The 25,566-nt window shown below is 40.6% G+C and overlaps 1 protein-coding gene and 1 long non-coding RNA gene across 4 annotated transcripts in view; one reads left to right on the top strand and one right to left on the bottom strand.

The window, feature by feature from the left end:
* Positions 1 to 892: 892 nt before the first annotated feature.
* Positions 893 to 25,566, top strand: part of LOC105286162 (serine-rich adhesin for platelets) — a 51,675-nt gene continuing 27,001 nt past the window's right edge. For 2 of the 3 annotated variants that reach the window (XM_026968968.1, XM_026968967.1), the window contains exon 1: positions 893 to 1,036. In XM_026968968.1, coding sequence (XP_026824769.1) covers positions 923 to 1,036 — 114 coding nt within the window. In that variant the 5' untranslated portion in view covers positions 893 to 922. The remainder of the gene's footprint in view (positions 1,037 to 25,566) is intronic. The other variant, XM_026968969.1, reaches the window with a different exon arrangement.
* LOC113561778 lies at positions 2,388 to 25,538 on the bottom strand. The gene is made up of 2 exons (XR_003406434.1): positions 20,066 to 25,538; positions 2,388 to 19,263 (listed from the first exon to the last, which is right to left on the bottom strand). It is a non-coding gene; the product is annotated as an uncharacterized LOC113561778 (long non-coding RNA).

Genomic DNA, 25,566 nt, shown 5'->3' with positions numbered 1-25,566 from the left:
GCGTTTCATTTTCGGAGAAGAGTGAAACTGTGCCGAGCGACGCTTCGTGCCACGGAGGCGTGCACGGGCCAATCGAAAGGGAGCAGTGCGACGAGTAGGCAAACAACGGTCGTCACCGGGCTCTAGCGCGTGAAAGAAATCCGGTGAGAGAACAAGAGGGACAGAGAGAGAGAGAGAGATAGTGAAAAGGAGATATACGCGAACATCGAGTGTCTCGTCGCGTGAAGCTCCGGCTAAAGCAGTCGTGATCGTGGGTGGTGCGTGGTGGTGCTTTGCAAGTGAAACAAATGCGTGCGGTTTGTACGCGAGCTACGAGGCCTCCAGCACTGTACATAGCCGTCGCGTCGCCTTGCACTCTCGCCGTTGCATCAGCAACAGCAGCAGTAGCAGCAGCATCGAGTATCCATCGCCACCGCCGCCGCCGCCGTCACCACCACCACCACCACCACCACCACCACCACCACCACCGTTACAACCGTTTGCTTCTACGCGCAACCCGAGCCTCCGTGTCAACCGAAGAACCGCCATATTAATCTGCTGCCGTGGTCGCTCCGCCGCCGCTGCCGCTGAATACGCTTCCTAGTGCGCTTCCCGGAATCTCGTGACGAATATCCGGCGAGTGTCTCCACTGCCTCTTCCTCCTCCTCCTCCTCCTCCGCCTTCTCCTCTGCCACCACCTCCTTCCACCACCTCCCACTGCCCACCCTCTCCCGCTGCTCGTCGGGGTGTCGTGCGTGCGTGCGAGGTCGCGCGAGCCCCGGGGGTCTCCGTCGAGAACCTCGGTTTTACGTTTTCCTTCTCGTCGACGTCGACTCGAGCCATCGTCGCCGGATGACGGCGCGTGTACGCGGTGCGTGCGGCACGGTAGCTGTGTGTACGACGACGTGCGGCATAGTCGACGAGGTGCGTCCCTTGCCGCCTGATGTCTACGCATCGTCTTCGTCGCGCGGAGACAGCACAGCGGCTCGCCACCACCGTGTCTACCCCTTCCTCCGCCAGCAGTACCACCCTTCCTAGGCCCTATGGTAGCCACACGGTGAGTACAAGTACAACACCGCCGTCCTTCCAACGCTTGCGTTTCGCCGCGTTTGCCCGCTCGCCACGCGCGCGCGCCACTGCCTGGGCCCGCGCGCGGGTGTCCGGTCTGCCGCGACGAAACCCGTCGACACGGAGCAATATAGGGGATTCGATATGCGACATCCGTATCCGCAGTTTCGGACGTACGCGCGTCGTCTCTTCACTCTCCTCTTCTCGTACGTGACGTCCGTTCACGTGCACAGTACCGTCCTTCTGTTCGAGCGCAACCGTTACGTCAAACTACTATCGGGATTCTGCGCGCGGCATAACCTCTCTCTGTGGTTAACCTATTCGTGATAGACGCACGAAGCAACGTGACGTTCTCGATCGGTCAACACAACGTGCGATGCACGCTCGCACGTGATGTAATCAGTTTTTCTTCGTTCGTTTTGTACACGTTTCGCCTACGGTATCGATTACATACTTCCCGAGACGTAATGTCTCATCCGGTGGATCCATGCTCAATACAGATACTTATCTTCATACGTGACGTCCGTTATTTCGGGGATAATGTTAACCCTTCGTGGTCACTCGGGGTCCAAAAGACCCCAACGAAAGTTTAAGGCTTTATATCTTTCTGTTCTAAATTGAAAATTAACTTTTTACTGCCATTTACCGGTAGCTTCAAGTACTCTTTTTCCGTTCTAATACTAGGTATCGCCCGCAGCGCACTAGTATAGAAATAGCAATTATTCAAATAACATTTCCCGCGTGCTGGGGTCTTCCGGACCCCTTGTGTGACCAACTTGTAGTTTGGTATCAAAAATTTGGAAAATTTTGTTTTTTTTATTTTCGCACATATTATCTGTGGAAAAACGTAAGTGCAAGTTTAAAGACCGACTTATAGATGGCATATGATTTACGGAGTCGTGAGTTTCAAAATTCGTTGTTGAATGACATTGAAAATACAAATAATTATTAACAATACTTGTAATAATAATAATGTTCTATGTTATATAAAAACCCAGATAGCAGAGAGAGTTCAAAAAGAATTCACTTGTATGTCACCAATTCTGAGTTCATTTTCAGATGCAAAAAGAATTCAAAGAACTCTTTTTGCATCTGAAAATGAACTCAGAATTGGTGACATACAAGTGAATTCTTTTTGAACTCTCTCTGCTATCTGGGTACACTTATTTTTCCATAATTGTAGATTTCATTTATCTCGAAAATGATCCACTTTAAGTCTGAAAATAAATACTTTTTTTGAAACGTGCATTATAACACTATTTTTTAAATTAAAGTATTACATCTCCACAATATGACCCTAAATTTGTATCGCAAAATAATAAAAATTTAAAAAGTTATAATTTTTTTAGTGAAAAACTCGGTTTTTCACGATTTCTAAATTCGTGAATTTTTTTAGTTATGTTACAATTAAAATTTGCATAAAAAGCCTATTTCTCCTTTTTATACAAGCTTTCAAATTTATTATGTAATTTTGTAATTCAAATTGAATGAATAGTGTAAACACGGCAACCATTTAAAGTTGGTGGGGTCTATTGAACCCCATGTGACCATTACGTGATTTTCTAGAAGTGTGACCACGAAGGGTTAATTAGGCATATTGACGATCTCATCTATATCTTAGTGAGCTTATTCCTCATGATGTTCATGACGGAGCAGCTCGTACTCGTTCGTGCTCCTTCTTGATGATTATGCACATTGAGATGTCTTGCGAGATAATATCTTGGTAGATCTTCTTCCTTGATAGGTCCACGGACACTATAGTGCTTTTGTGTTTGCCAATGTCGATTAGAGACGTCATACGGCATATGAGATCTTGGCTGGCATGTTCATGGATTCATGGATATATGTAAAGTACGGTTCACGTTGGAACAATGCGTTCCATCGAATATATCGACTTCTCAGCGACGCGATTTCTTCTGTCACTCATCCGTGAACACGCATAGAGCAATATTCGCGCTTGTCGATTAATTGCCTCTCATCAAACTCAAACTTAAATTTATTTCATTTTCAAATATTAAACTGTGTCCTTAGAATTAATACAGGGACATGAGGAAAGTATCGGTAGCACGTGTGTAGCACGTTTGTCTCGTCTTCTTTCATTTGTTATTTCTTATTCCTACATTAATTTTGCATGTATTAGTAGCATTTAGATGCATCGATAATTGGATGTAAAACAATTGAAAGATCATCTCACATATTTTCCTTAGCATTTTCCTCTATTGGAGCAAGTGTCATGAAAGTAAGCGTGTGCAAATACGACAATACCTTTAGCTTCATTGATATATAATTTTTATTGATAAGAAAATACACCGAAATATCTGGATCTCAAGAGTTTGTGTGATTTGTGTGATTCGTAAATCAGATTGCAAGAATTGTATAATTATATAAAGAATTATGTACAGAGAGGCTTGACGATATATAATTTTGTTTATATATAATTATATATAATTTTATTTCTCCGTCGAGTACGTACATTGTCCCATTTTCGAAATCCGTGATATGGAATTATGCCGTACAATCATGTCACATGTATTAGTTAGAGAATAAACGGCGTAAATCAAAATTTTGTGATGCATTTCATAAACATGTCACATCGTCAGTTGTCTCGTATCCGCCTATGCGTGTTTTCCTATTTCTTTTTTTGCGAACGTGTAGGAGAGATTGCTCGACGATTAATCATTCCCCTTCCGACACTCTGGCCTCTTTAATACCGCGCGTCCTACTGCACTATTTGCCCTTTTACTTTAATTTACGATGACGAGGGTACGCCCTCCGTTGACTCATTGTTTTTCGTTTTGTAGAATATATAGTTTGGCTTTAATATATAAATAATTAAATTAATTATAATATATTGTATGAGACATTGTACAATGATACAGTAACATCTAATAATAATAAAACGTAAGAAATTTGACATAATGATTAAATGTACGTGATAAAGCCAGCATAAATATGCATTTTTTTCGAAATTCTCATCAAAGCTGAAAAAATGTCAATTTTTATCAAGTTGTATTTTTTAGTTTGATATATCATTTTATCAGCGGGATATCGCGGTGCTTGTTATGTCACACGAATTACTCTATCAAGACGATAAATCTAAGAGAGCGGAGGCAACTTTTATTTTCACGTATGTTTGTATGTGTATGCCGCGCGCGCGGCATTAACTACTCCGCCACGCAGCGTGCATTTTAATCCCAGACTGCGCCGCCCTGGCAATTAGGAAGAATTACTCGGAGACTGGTGTCCCGTTGTAAATACCTGCAACGGCGCGTTGTTTTAATATAGTAGGGAACGTACAACGCGCGCGGCATTAATTTATTGAAACGCGACGTACTATCGATTTCGTTATTGTCGCCAGTCATCGCGCGCGACGTACAATTATGTGTTTCCAGTACGAGGTACTGTGCACTTCATCCCTTATAATTGTATGTATAATAAGTGACGGCTAAATTTCGTGTGCGATATACAGTATTACGATGATTTCAAGGTTTTAATCCATCAAGAATGTTCAACGATTGGCTTCACCCTTTGAATCAGTAATTTAATTAAACACTACCGAAATCAAAAAAGATACGTTATTATCAATTGAAATAAACTGATAAATTAATCATACGGTAGTCGTGTTTATGATTAAAACATGAGAATATATTAAAATAAAACAGAAATTGAGAAGCAGAGAGAGAGAGAGAGAGAGAGAAAGGGAGATATGGAGAATTGAGTGAATTCATGAGCGGGTAGCGATGGTTATAAGGCAATATAATAATATTCGATCACAGAGCAATTATTGGAATCGGAGATTAAGCGGCATTCATAGGATGGCGATGGCAAAAGCGCGCATTGTTTCTGTATTTCTAATTACATCATTCCGCATCGGGGTTGTGCATCCCGTAGACGAAATACTCTCCGGAACCCTTGTCACTTTGTCATATTTTAATCACACTTTTTTCCTGAATCGTGTTGATGGTGCAATCACGTGATAAATAAAAATCCATCTCGCTTAAAGTATTAAAAATGCAAGTAGCTGCAGAACGATGACAATGTTCTTTTCAAGCTCAGGTAATCGACAAATGAGTAAATAGCTACGTTGGTCCTTGCTCGAAATTTTATAGCTGCTTCATAGAGAAACAAGCGCTGATAAACGTCAGAAATAAAAAAACAAGAAGAGACAATTTTGTTCCCAACTGGATTGCGATGCATTGCGATTGTGGCATCTGTGTATGTGCAATGTGCATAGGGCAAGTCGTACGATAAAGTAGCTTATACGCAATTGAGCGAGAACGAGGATTATGCAGATTGTCGAGGATTACTGTTTAAATTTATCGAAAACTACAAAGAGCTAAATATAACCGCTATTGATATTTCATTATAATGGTTATTTTTATGAGCGTGCGTAATCTCGTTTATGGACATTACTGACTAATAATCGAAGAAAATTGATGTAATGTTAAATTGGCCAAAGTGTAAACTCAGCTCCGCTTTATCTTATCGTGACGCTTCAATCTCGCGGTAATACGATAGTAGCATTATTTATATTGCGCGCGATGTGCAGTTACAACAATAACTTGCTGACTTTTCTACAGAAACGAATTAGAATACGAGTTGCGAGAACGCGAATATCGCTCAATAATATCTCCGTAATAAATCCGTGATGTTGTTTCGAGTGAGAGTTTGACTGCATAGACAAAAGTTACCTGGTCCCGTAAATAGAGATGGCCGATGAGGAGCAGAAGGAGGAGAAGGAACGCAGAAATCGATATTTTGACATAGCGTAAATACGTCAGTTACAATCGGCACACGTTGTAACGTGATGCGTTTTGTTTGCGTTCGATAAATATTCACATTTATCTCCGATGCGAATTTATGTTAATTTCAGCAACTGTTATATTATGATTTCATTATACAGCGATAACAGAGTAGCGAACGAGCATAATATTTCTGTACGATATTTCCGCAATATTCTAGTCGTGAATTTTACGGCTGTTGGAGAAACTGATATATCTCCCCGTACGGGCAAACTATTTTGCTGCAACAATGTTTATAACGCAATCATTTTGTAACGCCACGTTGCGTAATGCAAGTTGGATCCAACGTAGCGCGAGGCAACTGCTTCGAAATATCTCTGAAAAGAATTTCCGCAATTAAAACTACAGTTAAACCGCGCGTGATTCACAACGAGAGGAATTTTTATTATTCGCGCGGCGGAGGTGGATAGAAAAGTCATTCTACAGTCTCTCTGTTTTATTAACTCGAACAATATAAAGTGCCGGCGACACTTCATAACGCAGAGAAATTTCAGTGTTACTTTCCGAGAGCGGTGTGTAAATCTATATCTTTACGGATCTTGACGAGATGAGGTTCTGCCCGGGGACTTGTTCAGAAAATTTATAATCGGAGGAATCAAACATGAATATCATGTATAAACTCGAAAGACGGAAAGCCGTTGTCTCTCTCTCGAATTTGAATTTGTCACATTTTATATTCTTTGCACTACAACGAACATAACTTGTTCACATTTGGAATTTCTCACACTCTTTTGCAAACTGATTATAAATTTCCGTAAAACTGTCGTTTTTTTAATAAGGAAACGAGTTTTGCTCCATTTTATTATATTTATTATCACAGATCTTTTATCATTTAATGTGCCATTTAAACGATTCGTTCCATATCGAGTTTCCAAATAATTTTTCTCATACATATGGCCGTGATAGGATGCCATAAATGTATAGTTGAATTGAAAATGTTTCTCGAGAAAACTTACATTACATACTTAATGGTGAACATCTGCGCGTTTGGCACGGAAAACGTTTGTTTGCTTTTCTCAGTTCCGTCGAATGCCGGTTCCTTATGGTTTACGTACTTGGCGTTTCTTCACTCACGCAACTCAAGAGCTCTCAAGAGAAGTTGTCTCTTGTTGCTTGGTAACAATGCAGCGCATAATTCCACGTATGTCAGCCGGAATGTACTCGCGTTAAAGCGCATCTCGGAACGCACCATGAATACATTTCGCAGTTTCACTATTTGCTAACGTAGTTGCCTGCCTTCTCTCTATCTCTTTCTCTCTCGCTACAAGAGAACAATAATAAATCGCAGATTATTAGAAAGCTTTTTATTCTCGACAGTCTCGACTTTTTATTCTCATCGCTTCTACTTTTTAGCCCCTTATATTAGCCTCTCTTATTATAATTATAATTATTGATTGCTATTCATAGTGTAATCATCGTAACGATTCCAACACTCGTGTAAATATTCGTCGTGTAACGCTGTGGGAATCTCTACTCTCTCGGAGGGATGTTTCGCGATTAGTTACATGAGGCATTCTCGCACGCGGACGTTCCGGTTTCATACTGCTCGTGTGTTGTATTTGTGCGGTACACAGATATCGTGATAGGGTAGATAGGATGGGGTGTATACCTTAGCAGGCGGGGCAGAGTTGAAACCTGCAAGGAGAGGAGAAGAGAGAGGAGAAAGAGAGCCGCTATCTCGTCCCCGATTCCCGCGAATCGTACATCCCCTCTTATCTAAGCGCGAGATGAATTTTCGTTCTCTCGAGGAAGTATCTCTATACGTTATTAATAATAAGGAGGCGTTGCAATAGTTCGGAGAACTCTGTCGACTATATCAAACCAAATTCTCTCTCGGTCTATCTGCCCGTGTTTTCACGATGTGGTCTAATAATCTCGCGCTATTTCAGCAGGTATTTCACTAGCGCAATAGCGTCGAAGAAACACGATTTTTATACATTTTTGAGAGAGCTTGCGCAGAAAGAGATTTATATTAATGACAAGTATAGCAAACTTGTAGAGTTTCGGATTGATAAATATTCTATGGCATTAATACGTTACAATGTTACTTTATGCTGTCCATTGAGATTTTCTCGCGGAAAAGAGAACGTGTCGATGTGATAAAAGAGTTTCTACTCGATCAATCTTTGATTTTTCGAGTCTTTCTTGAATATTTGACAACCGTTGACGTACTTCTTTCCAAGTGTGCAGTTGCATCCAGGAGATTCATCCGCCACAAGTTTTCGCGTAACATAAAGTAACGGGCTTTCCGAAAATTTCCAACGGTTTCGCACAGAGCGTCCAAAAGATATACGTATAACGAGGACTCGATTCTTCGTGCAACTCACAATTCTTTGTTTTCCTTCTCAAGATCGATCGACTCTATTTCCTGTTGTTATTCTATTGTTAGTTAATTATATCTCCACATAATTATCGTATATTATCGCGAATGCTATTTAAATATCGTTCGATTTCGAAAGAGAGAAAAGTTATCGTTTGGGTAAAGGTATATGAGATGATTAACGGTCAATTAGAGATGAGGAAATCGGACATTGAGAAATTGAAGCTGTAATTAGCAAACAATCAAATGCTGCCACTTGTTTTTCTCTCTCTTTGAAGAAGTTTGGCTCAAAATAAAATTAAAATGTACTTTTAAAGTTCTGCTAAATTTCCGAGTTTCCAGAAAATTTAATCAGACATGATGTCGCTGTTTTGATCTCGCCATCCAGAATGGGAAGTTCTCTAATGCACACTTTAATTAGCAAAATGTCATGCAAGCGTATGTCTTGAACACAATTGAATCGCGCGAAACATGTAAAATGCCTGACATTGATATTCACGTATACGTGACGTGTCTTGAACTGGCCAGCAATCTCCGTTTCCTTTATTGCGAAATGCAATGCGTAAGCTGCGGCTATTTTATCACGTTAATTTAATACGATTATTGGCGTTTCATGAATAACAGTCGTTTCGCGAGGAAAAATTTTCGAAAATTTTACCGTCGACGCATATTTAGCTTTGTCATGAATAGATCTGAGATTGATGTGCAGCACGTTACTCTCCATAGCGTGACTCTTTATTCTCAATCTTCTCGTGACAGACGTCGCAAAATATTTGCCAATTTTTATCGCCAAACAAAAGATGATAACGATTTTACCTTGCCCCATGCAGCAATACATGGAAATAAGGCGGGGAGGGTCCATCAAAAGAATGTCTGAAATGTCGAATTTTATTTAAAACGCGCTTTATCGTATTTAGGCAAACTGAAAGCAAATATATTGCCAGAGAGAATTAAAACAATTTTATTGAGAGAAATGTAAAAGTTAAAAAACTTATACATTTTTTTATAATTGAATAAAATGCATTTTACATTTTGCATTTTGTAACTTACAAGCGGCATCATGGAAGCTTATAAAAGTTTTCGCATTTGTACGAAAAATACCGATTTTGTTTCGATTTTGACGAATCGAATTTTCGGTCAACGATGGAAAGGTCTGAGGCTCCAAATACTTCCGACTGATATCACAGTCTCCCATCTTGTGCTATATAAAGCACAAGTGAAAATAAGATTGCAAGCTTAACAGACGAAAGGACGTCCATATCGATCTCCGTGGAAGCGATGGTTCTTATAGCAGCGTTTTTTTTCTTTCCCTTTTCGTAAATAGAATTTTATTCTAGCTCGCGAGATCACGTCGGGACGAATCTCTAACGACATTCGGGTAAGATGGCCAAAGTTGCAAGGAGTACGTCCAGGAAATAAAACTCCCATAAGACATGTTTCTGATAAATTGACGTGACAGTTTTGAACGCAAAGCGGAAGCTTTTGCTTTACGAAATTTGCTTTGCGCGTGGATGGCTCTCGGTCTGATTACTCTCGACAGAATCGCACCTTGCGCATTTTTACCTTCGTGATTTTTCATCGACTACACGTCGATTTCATTTATCTTTCAATCTTGTTTCGTTGAGACTCGTTTTACACACAGATCTTTTCCGTCAAACGTGGCTTCTTGGTGGAAACAGAATTTTATCTTTATATATAGGTACAATTTTCTTTAACGAAATTGGAAGTGAGTGCTACATTTAACCCTGAATTCTTCTACTACTACTACTACCCGGTCAAGCGTCAAGAGCATATTTTTTAGAAAAGGGAGTTTAAATCAGATTTTAAGCCGATTCCTTTTATTTGAATAGAAATATTGTTCTTTCTCATTCTGCGATCTTGTCGATATACAATAATTTGCATGTGTATAATTTCGTCTTAATTAAATTGGCATTGTTTCAATTGTTTCGAAACATTGTTATGAGCACATGATTGTTCAACTATTCGATTATATAATATATTTTTTTTTTCATCGCAATTAACATTGCCGATAAATACGTTACCATTTGATGGTTTGCATAATACATGCATCCGTCAAAACACTGGACACGGTATGCACGCCGCATATCCGATTCATATAGAGGACATTTCGGAGGCTGTTGTGTATGTTTGAATGTATTTTGCGCTATTAACTGCGAAAGCGATGAAATTTCCAATAAAATTACAGCGGCCGTCAAGAAACATTGGGAAAAAAAGCCATTCTCGTGCGAGCAAACTGGGTAAACAAAATATTTCTTCCATTTCCCGAGGCGAAGCTTTCGAAATCATAAATTCTCCGGGAAGACAAGAGACCCTGATCGGCAGCGCGATCGAGGACCGGTAATTGCATTTTTACTCGTCTGCAGGAATCTCTGTTCCTAATCTCACTCACACACGTGCACGTAGACGTTATATCTATTTATACGACATAACCATTCTTTTATTGCTTCAATAAAGGGTACAAAGAGCGGAGAAAAAGCGAAACGCGGCATGTATTCCCAATATTCGTCGGACAGTAATATTATATTGTATATATAGATTATCGTAATACTCTTTTGTTCGCGCAAATGAAATCCACCGACCAAGCGCACCCCGCTTACTCCAGTCTCGTACGTATGTTAATTCGTGTTTATATAAATCTGGATATAAATCATGTTAAATCGTATTTTCGGGTAACATATCGATTAATTCGCTAAACACTATGTTCTACACAGATAATAGATGAAAACATCACCGTATTTTTCTGCGTTAAATTACCATTTGGAAAATACGAGGCTAGTTTTTCTGTTAATTGTTTACAATTTGTTATGCAATTCGCGATTTGAAGAATCTCAAGAGAAAAATCACAAATATGCAGTTTAAAGAAAATAAAATGGGAAGCACACACGGGACTACGTAATTTTGTAAATATCACCCCGATATAAATAATAATAATCGCACTATCACAAATCGCCGATTTGATCGTTTTGTTTCGTCAGCTTTATCTCTTCCAGTTGATTTTTCCCGAATGGCTACTTTCTCCAGCCGCTTTTCTTTTTTCGCACAATTTTCTTATCGTTTTTCCCTATTTGACCTAGCGACCGTTCCATCTTCCTGCATTCTCTTTTCTTCTCCGGAATCTCGGCTGTCGTATGGGATCGGCGATACTTGAGAAACATGTCGCATTATTACATCAGAGATGAAACAATTCGGATGGTTTGTTTAACGCTACGCCTTGTGAGAGACTGTTAGTTTTGCTGGAAATTCTGGAAAATCGGGAAAACATATTGTTCCAGAGACGATCAAAGAGCCTTAAGAAGAGCAATTGCGTCGCCGAAAAAGAAGATTGCATATTAAAATCAGACCGTATTATTATCGAGTACGAGTAACTCGCGGTCGATCTTTGTAAGATTTAACGAGAAAGCTCGGCACAAGCCGACCCGTAACGGGACATTTATTTCTTCGCCGATGCTTTTCAGTTCAGTTGAACGCCAACTTTTTCGATTTCAATTAAAAAGTTGGCGCGATTTAACTTTCCGTCGCCTGTCCTGGTGGCCGGGTGGCGACTCACTTTTGGAATTAAAAAGATCCAAAGACGTGTACCTCTCTTTTTCCTAGAATCTCTCGAAACGTACGAAAATGCTCAATCACGCGAAACAAAAGATAAAATCACGAATAATTATGGCGCATGCACGATATAAGAAATTTCCACCATTGACTGAAAGCAATCTGCATTTTGGGAATAACTTTTCCGACGATGAAAAGGGATGTTTGAGTAACCCTGTAATAACAAAGTGATGATTGCTTTCCTTTCCATATCCTTTCTTTACGTGATTGTCAGAGAGGACTCGAACCACTATTTTTAGTAGGTAATGGTGTTTAGAGAACCATTCGAAAAAATGCTTCGCAAGAAGATAGTCCAGAGACACTGCTTGTCAATTGCTGATCAATGATGATAGACTCCGACTTTTTGCCCAACCAATCTTAGCCTACCTTCGCGTATCTCAATATTCGGTTAAATAATCCATACATTAATTGTAATTTTAGCCTCATTATAAAATTGCACAAGATACTTATTACAAAAGAATGGATATTTCTGCTGACAAGAATACGACACAACTCAAGAAACAGAAGCAGATAAATGTTTTAAAAAACGCATCTTTGTGCTGTTTGTGCATCGTTATGCTGTACATCAAGTAAGAATGCAATGAGAAAAGAGATACATCCATTACGGTCGCGACGATCGCTAAGAGATTCGTAAATACTTGAGATTTACGTGTGCTCCGGAGGTTTCCGCATCGGGCATATTTTGGCCGGTTTAGAACTTGCTGAGTGAAATATGAAAGCCCGAGTATTAATGGGCATACTCGCGGATAGCAGCTTCTACTCGAAGTAAAGGAATATATATTCGAGCTGGAAGCAGATCCCGAGAATGTTTGCTTTTCGGTCTCTTAGCGCTCGTTCGTGCAACCGACGTGTGCGCGGACGTTACTCTAGCATTTCGAGTGCCTCTCAGATAACATTATATCCAAGCTGGAGATGTTAATTAATTTCAGTTTTTCAGAGCAGAAAAAATTATTCCACTGCAATAGGATTCGATTACTTTTTTTATTTTCATGAGAAGAATATCGAGGAAACTATTATTCAGTGCAGTTTTATTAGTCCACACGCGAGAATATCTCAAGTGACAAAATCGGGTAACTGATTAATTGGTTCTCTACTGTTCCGAGAATACGAGTGTTTCGTGATAACCAAAGTTAAACCAGAGTTAAATTGAGGCAAATGCCGCGCACTATCGGCGCTGATAAATTAATTAGCCCTTATCGATTGCGCTCCAGCAAGGAAATCCGAAAATGTCATCGCGTTCATTAAACTGCGAGATAATTGCCTTATCTCGATCCAATTGTTTGAAAGTGTCCTTTATTATAACATTATTTTGTTGAATTTTTAACTTGCGAGATATCTATGAAAACACGGCCTTTGCATTGAAACGTGTAACCACATATCTGTGTTATATCGGAATTGCTAGTAGCTCGGATATGTTTGTAGATGTAAAAGTTATAAATGTTGATATATAGCGGCGGAGCAAAGCACGACATTAAATTTGTAGAAGCACGCGATAAAGCCCGAGAATTATATTTTTCAAAAAAGGCCGACCTGCATTTCTCGATGATTCTTAACGTTGCGCAAAAGGATGTGTTTGAGAATTTTTCAAAAGCTTATACGGTCGTGAAAAGCGCAAAATTCAAGGAGAGAGAGAGAGAGAGATCGCTTTTGAGATATTGAATCTCGGTAGAGTCGATATCTACCTATACAAGGCAGACCGCGGATTCTGCACGATTGAATATTCGAACAGTGAGTTAAAAACAATTGGAAATACTCGTTACGTCGAACTGGAGATCCGAGTTATCCATGGACACACGATCCGTATCGCTTTTTCTGGATTTAATCGTCTCGCGCGTATTCGGATCTCGCTTAGCAGTTTCATTGTCCTGAACGATTGCAGTTTGTTAAATTTCCACTAACGATTGTTTTTGTTGCATAGAGATTCAGTTTATTGTCTGTTCGTGATGAGTTGTTTGGTTTTACACACGGGCATAAAACTTTGCAAAAAGTATTTTAAAACGACTTTACGATTGTTACGATTCGTATAGTTCTCTGCTTTTTCACGATTAGGTAGGGGGGAAGGTAGCCACGCACAGCCACTTTTCTCGAGACGATATTCCTTTTTCTTGATTCAAACTCAAACGTCCAAGATTGCGTCGCGATTGTTCGGTCGCGGGCTCGATGTTATAAATATTCGCAAAGAATTGCACATGTACGTAAGCGTATGTTTCGCGCACGTAACGATTCCTGATTCCTTGAAAACAAAGTCAGACATTTGTTCTCCTTCGTAAACGCGCTTACACGCGATATATCAGTCTTTTGTTTGGTCAATACAAAACTACGAAACGGGCAAAGATGGACGATTTATCGCCTCTGCACCGAGTTTTGCGATATCATAAGCGGTCCGCGGCTGCCGATTCTATTATTTTTTCATTATCTTCCGTAATTGTTATTTTATTTTCAATTACATAATGTGCATAGGGTATTTCACGTATATACATATATAACACAATAGAAACACTGTTATTCTTGTACTCATAATTTGCTTTTGCATCTAATTGCGGCTTAATTAATTATTAAAAATTTTCTGTTACTTAATAAAAGGTGGTTATGGTCTACCATTAAATAACTTTAGCTTCTCTCTGGTATCCTTATTCGTTTTTTAGGCAGACAGTTGCGTTTCAGCGAGCTTCTATGAATAGCTAGATATCTTTTTGAATAGATACGTGCTTTTCCAACGCCTAACGCCGATGAATATCCGTCGGTTTTACATGGTATTGATATCCGGCTTTTACATATCAGCTATTTCGAACATGCAATTCATACTTTTGGGGATGCGTATTGAATATTTGATTGAAATTGCTTCCCCTCTCTGCGGGCTTGCCTCATCTTCGCACTCGTCTATACGAGTGATACAACTATTTCTGAGAAAGAGAGAGAGAGGGAGCAGGGAAGTTTGAATTGAATTTGCTTTTAACAAAAGTTTTAACTTGATCATTATACATGGCACAGGTTATAATCAGGTTATAATAATTGTAAAAACGTGAGCACCAGAAATACTTACTGTCGACAAGTAAAAAATTTATGTCTAAAAAACTGGTGGTCCGTATCAGTTGACTGCTTATCGCTAGAAAAATATTGAGCAAATGTTTTACTTAAATATGTATAATTACTCACTTACAGTCATATAGAGCTAGATATTTCACCTGGACCGATACGTGTTGTGTATACGTCTCAAACTTGTCTGCGATTTGATAGATTGAGTAAGATTGCTTCGATTGTTGATCCATTACGCATTAAATAATGCCGATAGAATGCCCATGGAACAAAGAGCGGGATGACAAATGAACAAAGCAACAAACGTTATCATCATAGCGATAATATTGATTCTGCTTCTTAACATTAGCCTGCAGCTTCAATTTCGATTGCCTCGAGGTGATATTTGAAAGCATCCAGGAAGGATTTGTCTCGAACGCGGATCTTGGGGCATCTCTTCACTTTTCTTCGATTAAATTGAGAAGAGAGAGTAGGCAGAAGAACGAAAGAGGACGGGCGCATAATACGCGCGAAGAGCACTTTTCCAAACGGTCCCTGACCATTCCCTGAAAGTTCAAAGACGAAGATCTCATCTTCGTATCTGTTAAAACTCACGCCGGCACAGGGATGGGGGAGAGGGGACAAATCGAAAGAAACTTTAAAAAATCTCATTACTTTTACTCTATCAGCGCGATCGCGATCAAATATAGGCAGAGACTCGAAACTCGTTGTTACGTCGAGTCGTCCGCAAAGTCGCTATCTGCTTCCGTACAAATAAAATCCGATAAGATTACTTAACGACATTACGAAAGGATCATATTAATAACCAAAAGAATGAGGGAACGATGAAATCGCCGTGTCGGGCTAGATCAATATGCTGTATACTTGACATTTCAAACCTTAATCTAGACGGCAAAAGTTGTTCATATTTTTCTAGACTTTGCGTGGCTCGTTGTAGGAGTACTGTACGCGTGCGATAACAAATTTTCAACTTCGAGTCTTGTCGGATTTCCTTGGAAAGTCATCATCACTAGAGTACATCCGGCAGAAAAGAGGGATTCTTGCGTTTACAACGAGCTGACGAAGCGTTATGGGCGCAGCTAAAACGCAGCGACCCGCAGAGGGGCTTGTAATCACGATGGCCATCTAATCCTCGTAGCACGAGCGTGAAGGGTCAGGGACCTAATGAGCCCAACGAAAAAGCTACCCTCAGTTGAAGCAACGAGGTTCCTTTAAACCTCGCACCAACGCACTTTCCCTGTTCGATTTCAGTTCGATCCGTGTGCGTAACGTCTCACGATCGCTTATCGCATTTGAAAATTTCACAATCAGTGCTCGGTGTTTGGTGCTCGATAAATTGATAATTGTAGGTTATTGTGCAAGGCATCTGCCTCGTAGAAACATTTCATAAAATTGATAACGTCGACATCCATTTCACGTGCAGTGGCATGTAATGGATATATGTACAAACGTTGACGTACGTATGCGCTCTAGACTCGTTGGGTTCAGTTTGATGATTTTTACTCTCATTCGAAGGTACGAGGCATTCGCTGCATATGCCGGTCGAGCGCGATGACGCCATGTGTTTCCAGCTGGATTACCGAGGGGTTGGGTCAGAGCGGCGACTCTGATGGCAGTAGAGGGTAGTTATATAGGGTGCACGAAATGTTCTGGGACTCTGGGCTTTCGTGACGGGACGACGAATGCAGAGGCGAGTAGTATGTTGGACGATTGTTACGGACATTTTCCGAGGGTGAAACGCCATCGTCAGGAATGACCGTGGCTGATGCCTCCTGATTGCGTCCAGTGATAGCGTCGCGAGATATGTTTCGATAACAGGGAAAGTCTATGAAACGAATAGAGAATAGTGAATAGTCGCGTTGTCAGTGACTGATGAAATTAACGCTGCAAATAGAAATTGGAACCAAAGTCAATTTATAGTTTATATTTACCCGTATATACACGTAGCGAATACATACACAATAGAGTTTATATATTCATTGCTACTATAACATTTACTAATTATAAATGTCACTAATTGTAACATAATATCATAGCATCGATTCGTATTAATATCAGCGTACTGCAAATTCATTCTGTACAATGATTGTATAATTTCTAGCCGACAATAAATATGCGCACCCCCGTGCACATACGTGACTTTTCCCGTCGACTTTCCGGACGCGTGGCTATAAATCATCCGGCGCGATTTATTTATTATAAACTCACGTCGATTGTCAATCAATATTCGCGATGATGGCAGGCTTATCGTGACGCTCGAGTGTCGCTTATCGTAATTCACCAGCGAGAATAAACATTGCGACTCACGCGCATATAAATCGTGCTTTCGAAATACTGTCACGACGACAAAAAAAAGTTGGATTTGAATTTTTCTGCTCATCTATAATCTAATAAATGCGTCAGGAAAAATCATGAAAAATTTTAATTCACGAGCGGTTAGAATATTTTTTTAGGAGCACATTATGTAAAAAATTGCAATGGTAATACAAACGGAGCGAACGAGATATAATTTCATGCAAGGTAAATAGAAAAAAGTGAGCGGCATACGCGAATATAATGGGGAAGCCTTAAAATTTTGAAAATTTTATTCTGAACAACTACATCTTTTTCTCTTTTTTTTTTCTCTCTCTCTCTTTCTTTTTCGGAACGACATTTCTTGTTTTTCACTCGGAAGCGAAATACTCTCTTGGAAAGAAAGCAATCTATCTAACGGTTTGACAGTTGTTTGCCAGGTGCGATTTATTTTCGAAATTTTTCCGATGCAAGTCGGAGGTCGATATGCAAAGCGGAATTAAGAGAGAGAGAGAGAGAGAGAGAGAGAGAGAGAGGTGTTTCGCATGAAACAAGCATGTGAAAGCTACGGGTGACAAACGTGACTCGTGAAACGTCGCTCGCTCGAATAGGCTAAACAGCATAGCCAGTTGTAAAGCGTCGTAATATTTGGATTATTTAGCACGCGAGCCCCGGACCACGGCGAATCACGAGAGTAATTAATTATAGCTATCGCGGCAATGTTGCATCGATAACATTGCGGTTGTGACGGGGCTGTGTAATCTCTACGCTGCAAATTGAACGACAGTTAGCGCGTGATAATCCTCATTACATATTTATGCGTCGCGAAGGGGCATGCTATAGACGTATGGACGATGGAAAAATTTCATTTCTAATTGTGAGAAAATGCTGTAGACATTTGTCGCGGCTCCGAGAATCCGACTTTTTGTTCTCGTCGATAACACGATGAGGATTACGTAAAGATACATAAATTTCCATAAATTGCAAATGTATTAGTGTGCAAATGTATCAACACAAGTATGCGATAAGAGGAAATAAGAAATCTGATAAGCGCTATAACACTTGCGCCGTCACGAAGCTCTCTCTGAGTGGATTAACGAACAATAGTTTAACCCGTTTCTACATTATATCATCATGATTCTAGTAATAAATAATGATCACAGCAACGTGGAGCACAAGTAGAGCCGATGTATCGTAATTGTAACGGGCGACGCGGGATTATTACCATTGAAATAATTAACCAAACGTAATAGCGTTGAATAATTGCTTTCGACAGCTATAATTACAATGTCGAGAAAGTGCGCGCGATACTGCGAGCGTTACATATTATATCGATAATAACTAATCGAGCGTCGAGCAAACGCGAGTAGGCACCGGAGTTGTTTCCGCGGCATTGTATGTTGTTTTATTTAAATGGTCGTCGGGGTTACATGGGCATTACGATGTTTGTCGTGCTTTGATTACGTTTTCGTAATACGTTACATTACATTGCCTCGTTACATTATACGTTACAAAGGATAATCGGCAAAGCGACGTGAGATTGCACGCGCGAGCGAGACTGCTTTCACCTGTAAACTGCGTCAAAGAACAGCTCTGCAATTATATCTGTATAAGCATTTACAATGGAATTGGAGTTGGCTTTGTACGAAAAAACTTCGTACTTATTTTTTCGACTTATTTTTTGATCGAGAAACATCGTTTGTTGTAACGTAAATTGCAAGCGTTCCGTTGTGATGTTATTAATAAGTTATTAATAAGTTATTAATAAGTTAACTCGCGAGTCAAAGCATTGCGCAGGGATTTCGGAATTAACGGGTTATGTCAGTCACGTGAAAATTCTTCGCACACATCTTTCTTTATTTCGTTGAGATTTTTCAGCGAAAGTCGTCCATTGTTTGTGTTCTTATTATTATAATATAAGCCTCGCGCTCTCTTGAGAACGCGACACACACATGCACGTGTCCTTCCACAGGCTTAAAGGGGATGCACTATGGCTTTTGACGGTCGACCTTTTTGCCGCCGGCTTTCACCCTCGTCCTCTCCCCTTTCTCATGGAGTATCCCCTCGCGCAGGAAAGCAACCCACCTCTTGTGGGTGGAGTTCGATCGACGCGCTCGGAAAAACTCCTTTTTCCAGCCGCAACTAAAAAGAAGAAATCACCATGTTAGCGCATTTTAAAGTATATTTTAATTAAATCGACGAGATTTGCGCGTTCGCGAATAGTCCTGGAAACATCGGCAGCGAGAGACACTATTAGTTATCGAGCGTAATCCTGGCTTTACGCGAAGGTACACCACCCGAAGAAAACGGCACGACGAGGCACGACGATCGTAAACGTTATCGACCATGTTCCTTACACTCTTGGCTGGTGTTTTCAGTGATATCCTGCTTACTTTATACGAAACGCCTAGCCTACTGGCCCGCGAAACGTTAAAAGCGGATTTAAATCACGATTTAAATCCGAGATGAAAATTCTTACGAAGGAATCTAGAGCGAGGTCATTATTTATAGTGACGTCGTGTAATTTTCAATATTAAATTCCAGCCCAAAGAAAAGAAAGGAAAAAGTAAAGTGCGCCTTGAAATTAAACGAAGAATCAAGTTTCAAGAAAAGCGAAATGTCCGGCAATTCTTGTGAATCGCTGATAACCAACTCACTTATTTACGATAATCGACGTAACTCGACGTTCTCTCGGCACGATTAATCGAATGCTGCAATCCTTTGTCACGTATCGTTTGAATATCGTTTGAAAAGCGTGAATCGAATGTCTCTCGTCCCAAACGCGCTTTGGGACGGAAAAGAAGGGGACGTGCGTGTACGAAACTTGTCTGCGCACGAGATTGAGTCGCAAAACCGCACCTACTGTTGATTTCACGAAACGTCCAACAAATACGTGCGTTTACCAAATACGGCGGACATGGGATGTGGAGATAACGAAACTCACAAATTGCCTTATTTATTAATCGCATCCGCTGCGATACACGGAGCATTTATTAACGCGCTCCATGTCGTTCGTCTTTGAGATTTATCGTCGTTCCTTCGTGGTTGACGTGGTTCATTTACATGATAAAGCGGTTCGACGTCGCTGTAACACAACGATGCCGGTGTAAGCATTGTTTGTAGGCTTTTACGTTCGAGTGCAAATCCAAAGTGCACGCGCGCAATGCCTCCCGATAATTGTTACGGCGCTTTTACATCTCCCCGCTCTCTTTCCCGCTCTCGTGTGCAAAATTGCGTGTACGCCCGCAACACGCGTCTGTTTCGGACTGGCGCGTATGCGCGCACGATAAATTATTCTTGAAAACTCGTATCCTCCCCCGCCCGATTGAGCACGTCCCGCGAAATGCGAAACGCGAAATGCGAGATGGGACTGTAACCCCCCGCGTCCGCGAATTATGCGCGAGCTTTTAATTCTCCCCATCCCACTCGACTCGTAGCAACGCGAGCGCGATATTTAATGGCGTTGCTGTATCTTCGTATAACGGGAGCTCTCCGGGGCGCAAAAATATTGTTACCTCAAAGTTAACGGGGACGCTACTTACGTACAAAAAGTCGGTTATTTTGTACTTGCGTAAGTTGCATAACTACAGTGCGCCACGACAAGTTTCGCGCTGTGACACTTTTATCTCGCTCACTCGGAATAAAAGCGGCTTTTCAGAGTGCGGGGGATTCGTGTCAAGGTTCGGAGCGTTTTTCATCTGACCTAAAAACGTGTGATATGCGGAGAAGAAACCGTTATCCTCTATATCCTCTATGTATGTTATCCTAATATGTATGTGTGCTATGATCAAAATTCAGTTTAATATGATATAATACATTGTCGGCACGCGTTTCGAAATCGACATCATCGAGACACAACACGACGAGACGATAAGTGAAACTTTGAGATTAAGTTGAACTGCAGAAAACCGTAGATGCAATCGCGCTTTCAAATTTTTTTCAAATTTGTTGCGTTGCAGTCGACCGGCTTATACCAGCATAATCGCAGTTATCGTACTTTACGTTGTACATCCACTTCTTTCCGTTGAAAAGCAGCGAAATTAATTGGATCGCGGGCCGCAGTTATTATTACACCGCTGGCCGGGCTCAGATAGCCAACAAAGGATTTTTACTGGCAATGTTCTCCTCGTGAAACCCATATTCGGAATTAAACTTTATTTTGTCGTTACGGCCGCCGTTATGTAATTTAATTAAATCCGTACAACGAAATATATGCCCGGAGGATTGCGCGAGAGCGCAACAAGAATACAATAGAAATCAAAATCTCCTCAAATTATACTTGCACTATTCTTTCGTAATAGGAAAGCATTTTCTACCAAATGTTGCCATTAACGTCAATGATAATGGCGACAATGGACTGAAATGTGCACAGAAATCGAAGAGTATTAGTATAATTATATATCTCTTAAATGATATTGTTCTTTTGTGGACTTGCTGATCGATCTAAGCGGATTTTATAGACTCATCCGAATCACGCGAATTTCACGCTCCGTCTTTGAGGCAATATCTATCACTGATGAAAGAGCTGCATCGCGGCTTTTCTCGTCTCCTGACTCTCTATATCGAATAGTTCCTCTTTCTACTCGCAATATAATAAATTGTGCAACAATAAATGTAATAACAATAAGAAAGAATCATTGTTTGATTTATTCAGTAGTCGATGCTTGAAAATTCGCTCTTCTTCGTCGAGAGATAAATTTCGAGTTTTCGAGAAAATTTCGTTTCTCAAAACCTCGTAACAGTGATCGTTAAGTGACCGACTTGTATTTCATGATGTCACGTGAAGCTCGTCATCGCGAGATGAATATCAGAACGTTTTAGCGTTTAAACACACGTGCACACATGGAATATCTTATCGCGCGAGGACACACATTCGCATTTAACGTAAATGTAAAGAGCGCGTTATCTCTCTGCTGTCGCGACTCTAATAATAATATTTGTCACCTCGCAAAACGATCGAAAATTTAATCGTAATTCCGATTCTCCGTTACCCCTCTCCTTCTCCCTTGTGTCTTTACCTTCCCTTTGAGAGAAGACAATGGCCGTTCCCCCATGGCGTAACCTGGCCGATTCCCGTCCCACTCTTACAATATCTATCGCAAACGGCCGACGTTCCGTTTTGTCCTCGAAAGTCCCTGATAGAAAGGTTCTTCGGCGTGATATTTAACGAGAGAGAGAAAGAGAGTCTCTCCGTGCCCTTCTCGCTTCCCGCATTCGACATTCGGAGGGTGGGTCTCTCCCCTCGCTTTGCCACTCGCTTTTCTTTCGGCGCGTCGATGTCGACGTCACTCTAGGATGCCTTTTAAAGGGGACGTGCATACGAGGAGAAAAATCCTTTCACGTTGATCCCCTCAAAAAAAGCAGTCATAATTTCGACGAGGTCACATTTCGATATCGCCAACGCGCCAAAACGCCTTCTTACGCTCCTTTTCCACATCTCTCCTTGCACGTGGCGCCACAATTCTTGGATAATTTCCATTACATTATAACGTTATGACATAAAAATTTACATTTTCATCAACAACTTTCAATTCTGCAATTAAATAACCGATATCGGATACACGCGGAAATGATTGTTACCTCGCGTTTTATTTTCTATCAAATTCTTTCCTATCAAATTTTTGCAACAAAGCGTCATATTTTATTATGTGTAAAATGCGAAAGGCCACGTAACTGATTAAGCTGCTTCTTTTTTTTATTTATTTGCACAAAGTGCCACCTGTTGCCACGCAACAGCTGACGGATCGACAGAGATTAGCTTTATCGTTACATACGCTCTAGCTTTTGGAAATTGTTTTTTTTTTTTCAATTATCGTCACAGCGTAGCAACGAATCTGGAGGTCGCGAGGATCTGCGAATTATAGTTTGTTCGAGCTTCGAAGCACGATTAAAGAGTCCGCGACCTTTCGCGTGTCGCACGCGATATAGATACGGTACGTTCGACTTGATAGACCGAATTAATGCGACAAACAGAACGAAAGAGAAAAGAGGCGACTGATGATGACTCGAACTTATGACTTTTAGGCAGCGCTTCACGATGTATACGCAATTTTTCTATCCTTTATGCATTTTTCACTCTAGAGTCGCGTAAAAAGTCCTTTTTCAACGTCCGTTATCTTTTAATTTCCATTCCGTTTCGACTCTATTACACATTTCGCTTCGAGATTTTGTCATTTCGATTTTATCGAGGAAACGAAAACAATAACGTTTTGAGGCCTGGATTTGCGAGTATTGACAATGTTACTATTACATCTTTCCCGATGTATTTGTGTATTGATGTATATTTGGGGAATAATAGGATTTTTCTGGATTAGCCGACATAGCATTTTGCACCATAATCGAGGGTTTATGTCTACCACTTTTTTTCCACGACCACTTGATAAGAAAAGCCGCGGACTTAAACGCTCCTTTAGATAGTTTCACAGCAGTTTATGTTTAATCCTAAAGTACCTTCTTTAGGGATATATCTTTCGTTGCTCGGCTTACTCTTCCAGTGATTAGACAATTGCGACCAGTAATGAGCTTCCTCAAGATTTGAACGCGTTATTCTGCAACTCAACTTTCTTATAATATCGGCACGGTACGGTCTACCAGAACAGTCTCATTCAGGCGGAATTACAACACGGGAGGGGGATCCAAATTAACAGGGTGAGCCGCACATCTTTGGAAAATTACTTTCTGCCGTGCAAACGGCTCTCATTGTCGCACCGTGAGCGCCGCATAAAAAATTATTTTCGGCAAAATGTTTATAGTACATAAATATTTTGCGTTGCAATCATCAAATCAATCAACAAAGTACATGGATCATCACTCACTTTTATAAAGCAATTTCGAAATGTTACCTCTGTACAATAGGCTTCTTATTATTGTACGTAAACGTGATACAGTTTCGTTAAAGGTACATTGGAATCTGTTTGTGGTCGAACACGTTGCGACTCCGCCATTTCTCGTACCCTGTTCCTTTGTTCTGACGTCACACGGCGCATATATTATGGGATTAAGAACCCTATCCGTATTCCCTTGAAAATAGGGCCGTCCCTCCGACTCTCCGACTTTCGCTTCCCCCAAAGAGAGGGGTTAGTGGTGGCGCTGGAAGGTCGAAAGTTAAAAGGAGCAAAAAATAGGGGGGATAGAATAAAACAATCCCGTACAGGTGGTTTTCTCTCTCTGCTATAATGTCAGTTATATTTAGCTACATCATTGGAGAGGATTCAGTGAGACGCGAGAACTCTCTTTGTCAAAAGACAGTGTCACTTGATGAAGAGTAAATGCAACATTTTTGCATCCGATGAACAGAGGGCTGTAAATTTCAGATTTCAAGATTTATTATCTCATAAAGAATTTGTGAACATTGCTGAAACTGTGCACTCGCGTGCGCGCCCCCGCGTTTTGTTGCATGCAAATTATCGTGAGAGAAAACGCGAGCAATATTGCGGATATTAAAATCAAATTGGATTAGCCTGAGCCCATGCGTAACAAATGGATTTGTTCATTTTCATTCCGCTGTATAAAGCTGTAAAAGGGCCGTTAAGCATTATCAATTCGCAAGTTTTGCCATCATGTTACCGATATTGTGAGATCAGCCGAGATTAGCCGAGATAACGAAACGTAAACGGGGTGAACGCAGCCGAAATAAGTGACACGTGCCTTTTTGCCGAGACGTTCGCCTTTGCGAGTCTTATATATTCTTTGGTTTCGTCGTAGTTTAGTTTCGCGTGTTCTCGATGCTTCAACATTAGCATGGAAAACCGGATATCCGAAAAGCGAGTTTCAGGAAATTTCAGTGGATCCGGGCGGCGAATAATTTACGAAACTACACGCGCAAAAGTATTCACGTGCAAATTGGTGCGATAGCGAATCTAAGCACAAAATGATAGCACGTCGCGCCGGCGGATCTAGTTATTCGTTGCCGAAGTTGCTTTCAAATAAGGAACAAAGATAAACTCGCCGCGTTGAATCATCACATCTTGTCCTCTCCTGTCCTTGTCCCTAATTTTCGCATTTTTATCTTGCAAATCACAAGATTGATTATTTATTTTCTTTATTACTCGAAAGCAAAAGTCTCAGTAGATTAAAGCACGTTATGAGGTTCTACTTATAATATGGATTTTTGAAAAATGATTTAATTTAACGATTGAAAGTGTTAAAGTGTTAATTAATTAACCTATTATCAAGTCTATAATAATTACTCGGTGACTAATACGATTGTAAGCATGTTAAAAAACGAGAAAAAAGGCAACATAGAGCAGAGTGCACGTTAAGTTTTTCAGCATTATCTCTCAACGTGAGAGATTACGGTAGCGCGCTGCTACCGCATATGTGATGAGAAATATTTTTCTTTCTCCGGATGAGAGAGCCAAGTACTTTGTAAGACGCGAATCCAATACAGCTTCTTTCGGCGTGCACGCGCGCAGGGCGCAGGGAGAAGCGAACCGAGAGACCGTT

Source organism: Ooceraea biroi, chromosome 4, assembly GCF_003672135.1.
Source record: "Ooceraea biroi isolate clonal line C1 chromosome 4, Obir_v5.4, whole genome shotgun sequence".
NCBI classification, from domain to species: domain Eukaryota; kingdom Metazoa; phylum Arthropoda; class Insecta; order Hymenoptera; family Formicidae; genus Ooceraea; species Ooceraea biroi.
Note: the sequence above shows the minus strand (reverse complement) of the source record. Positions and strands in the feature narration are given on the sequence as shown.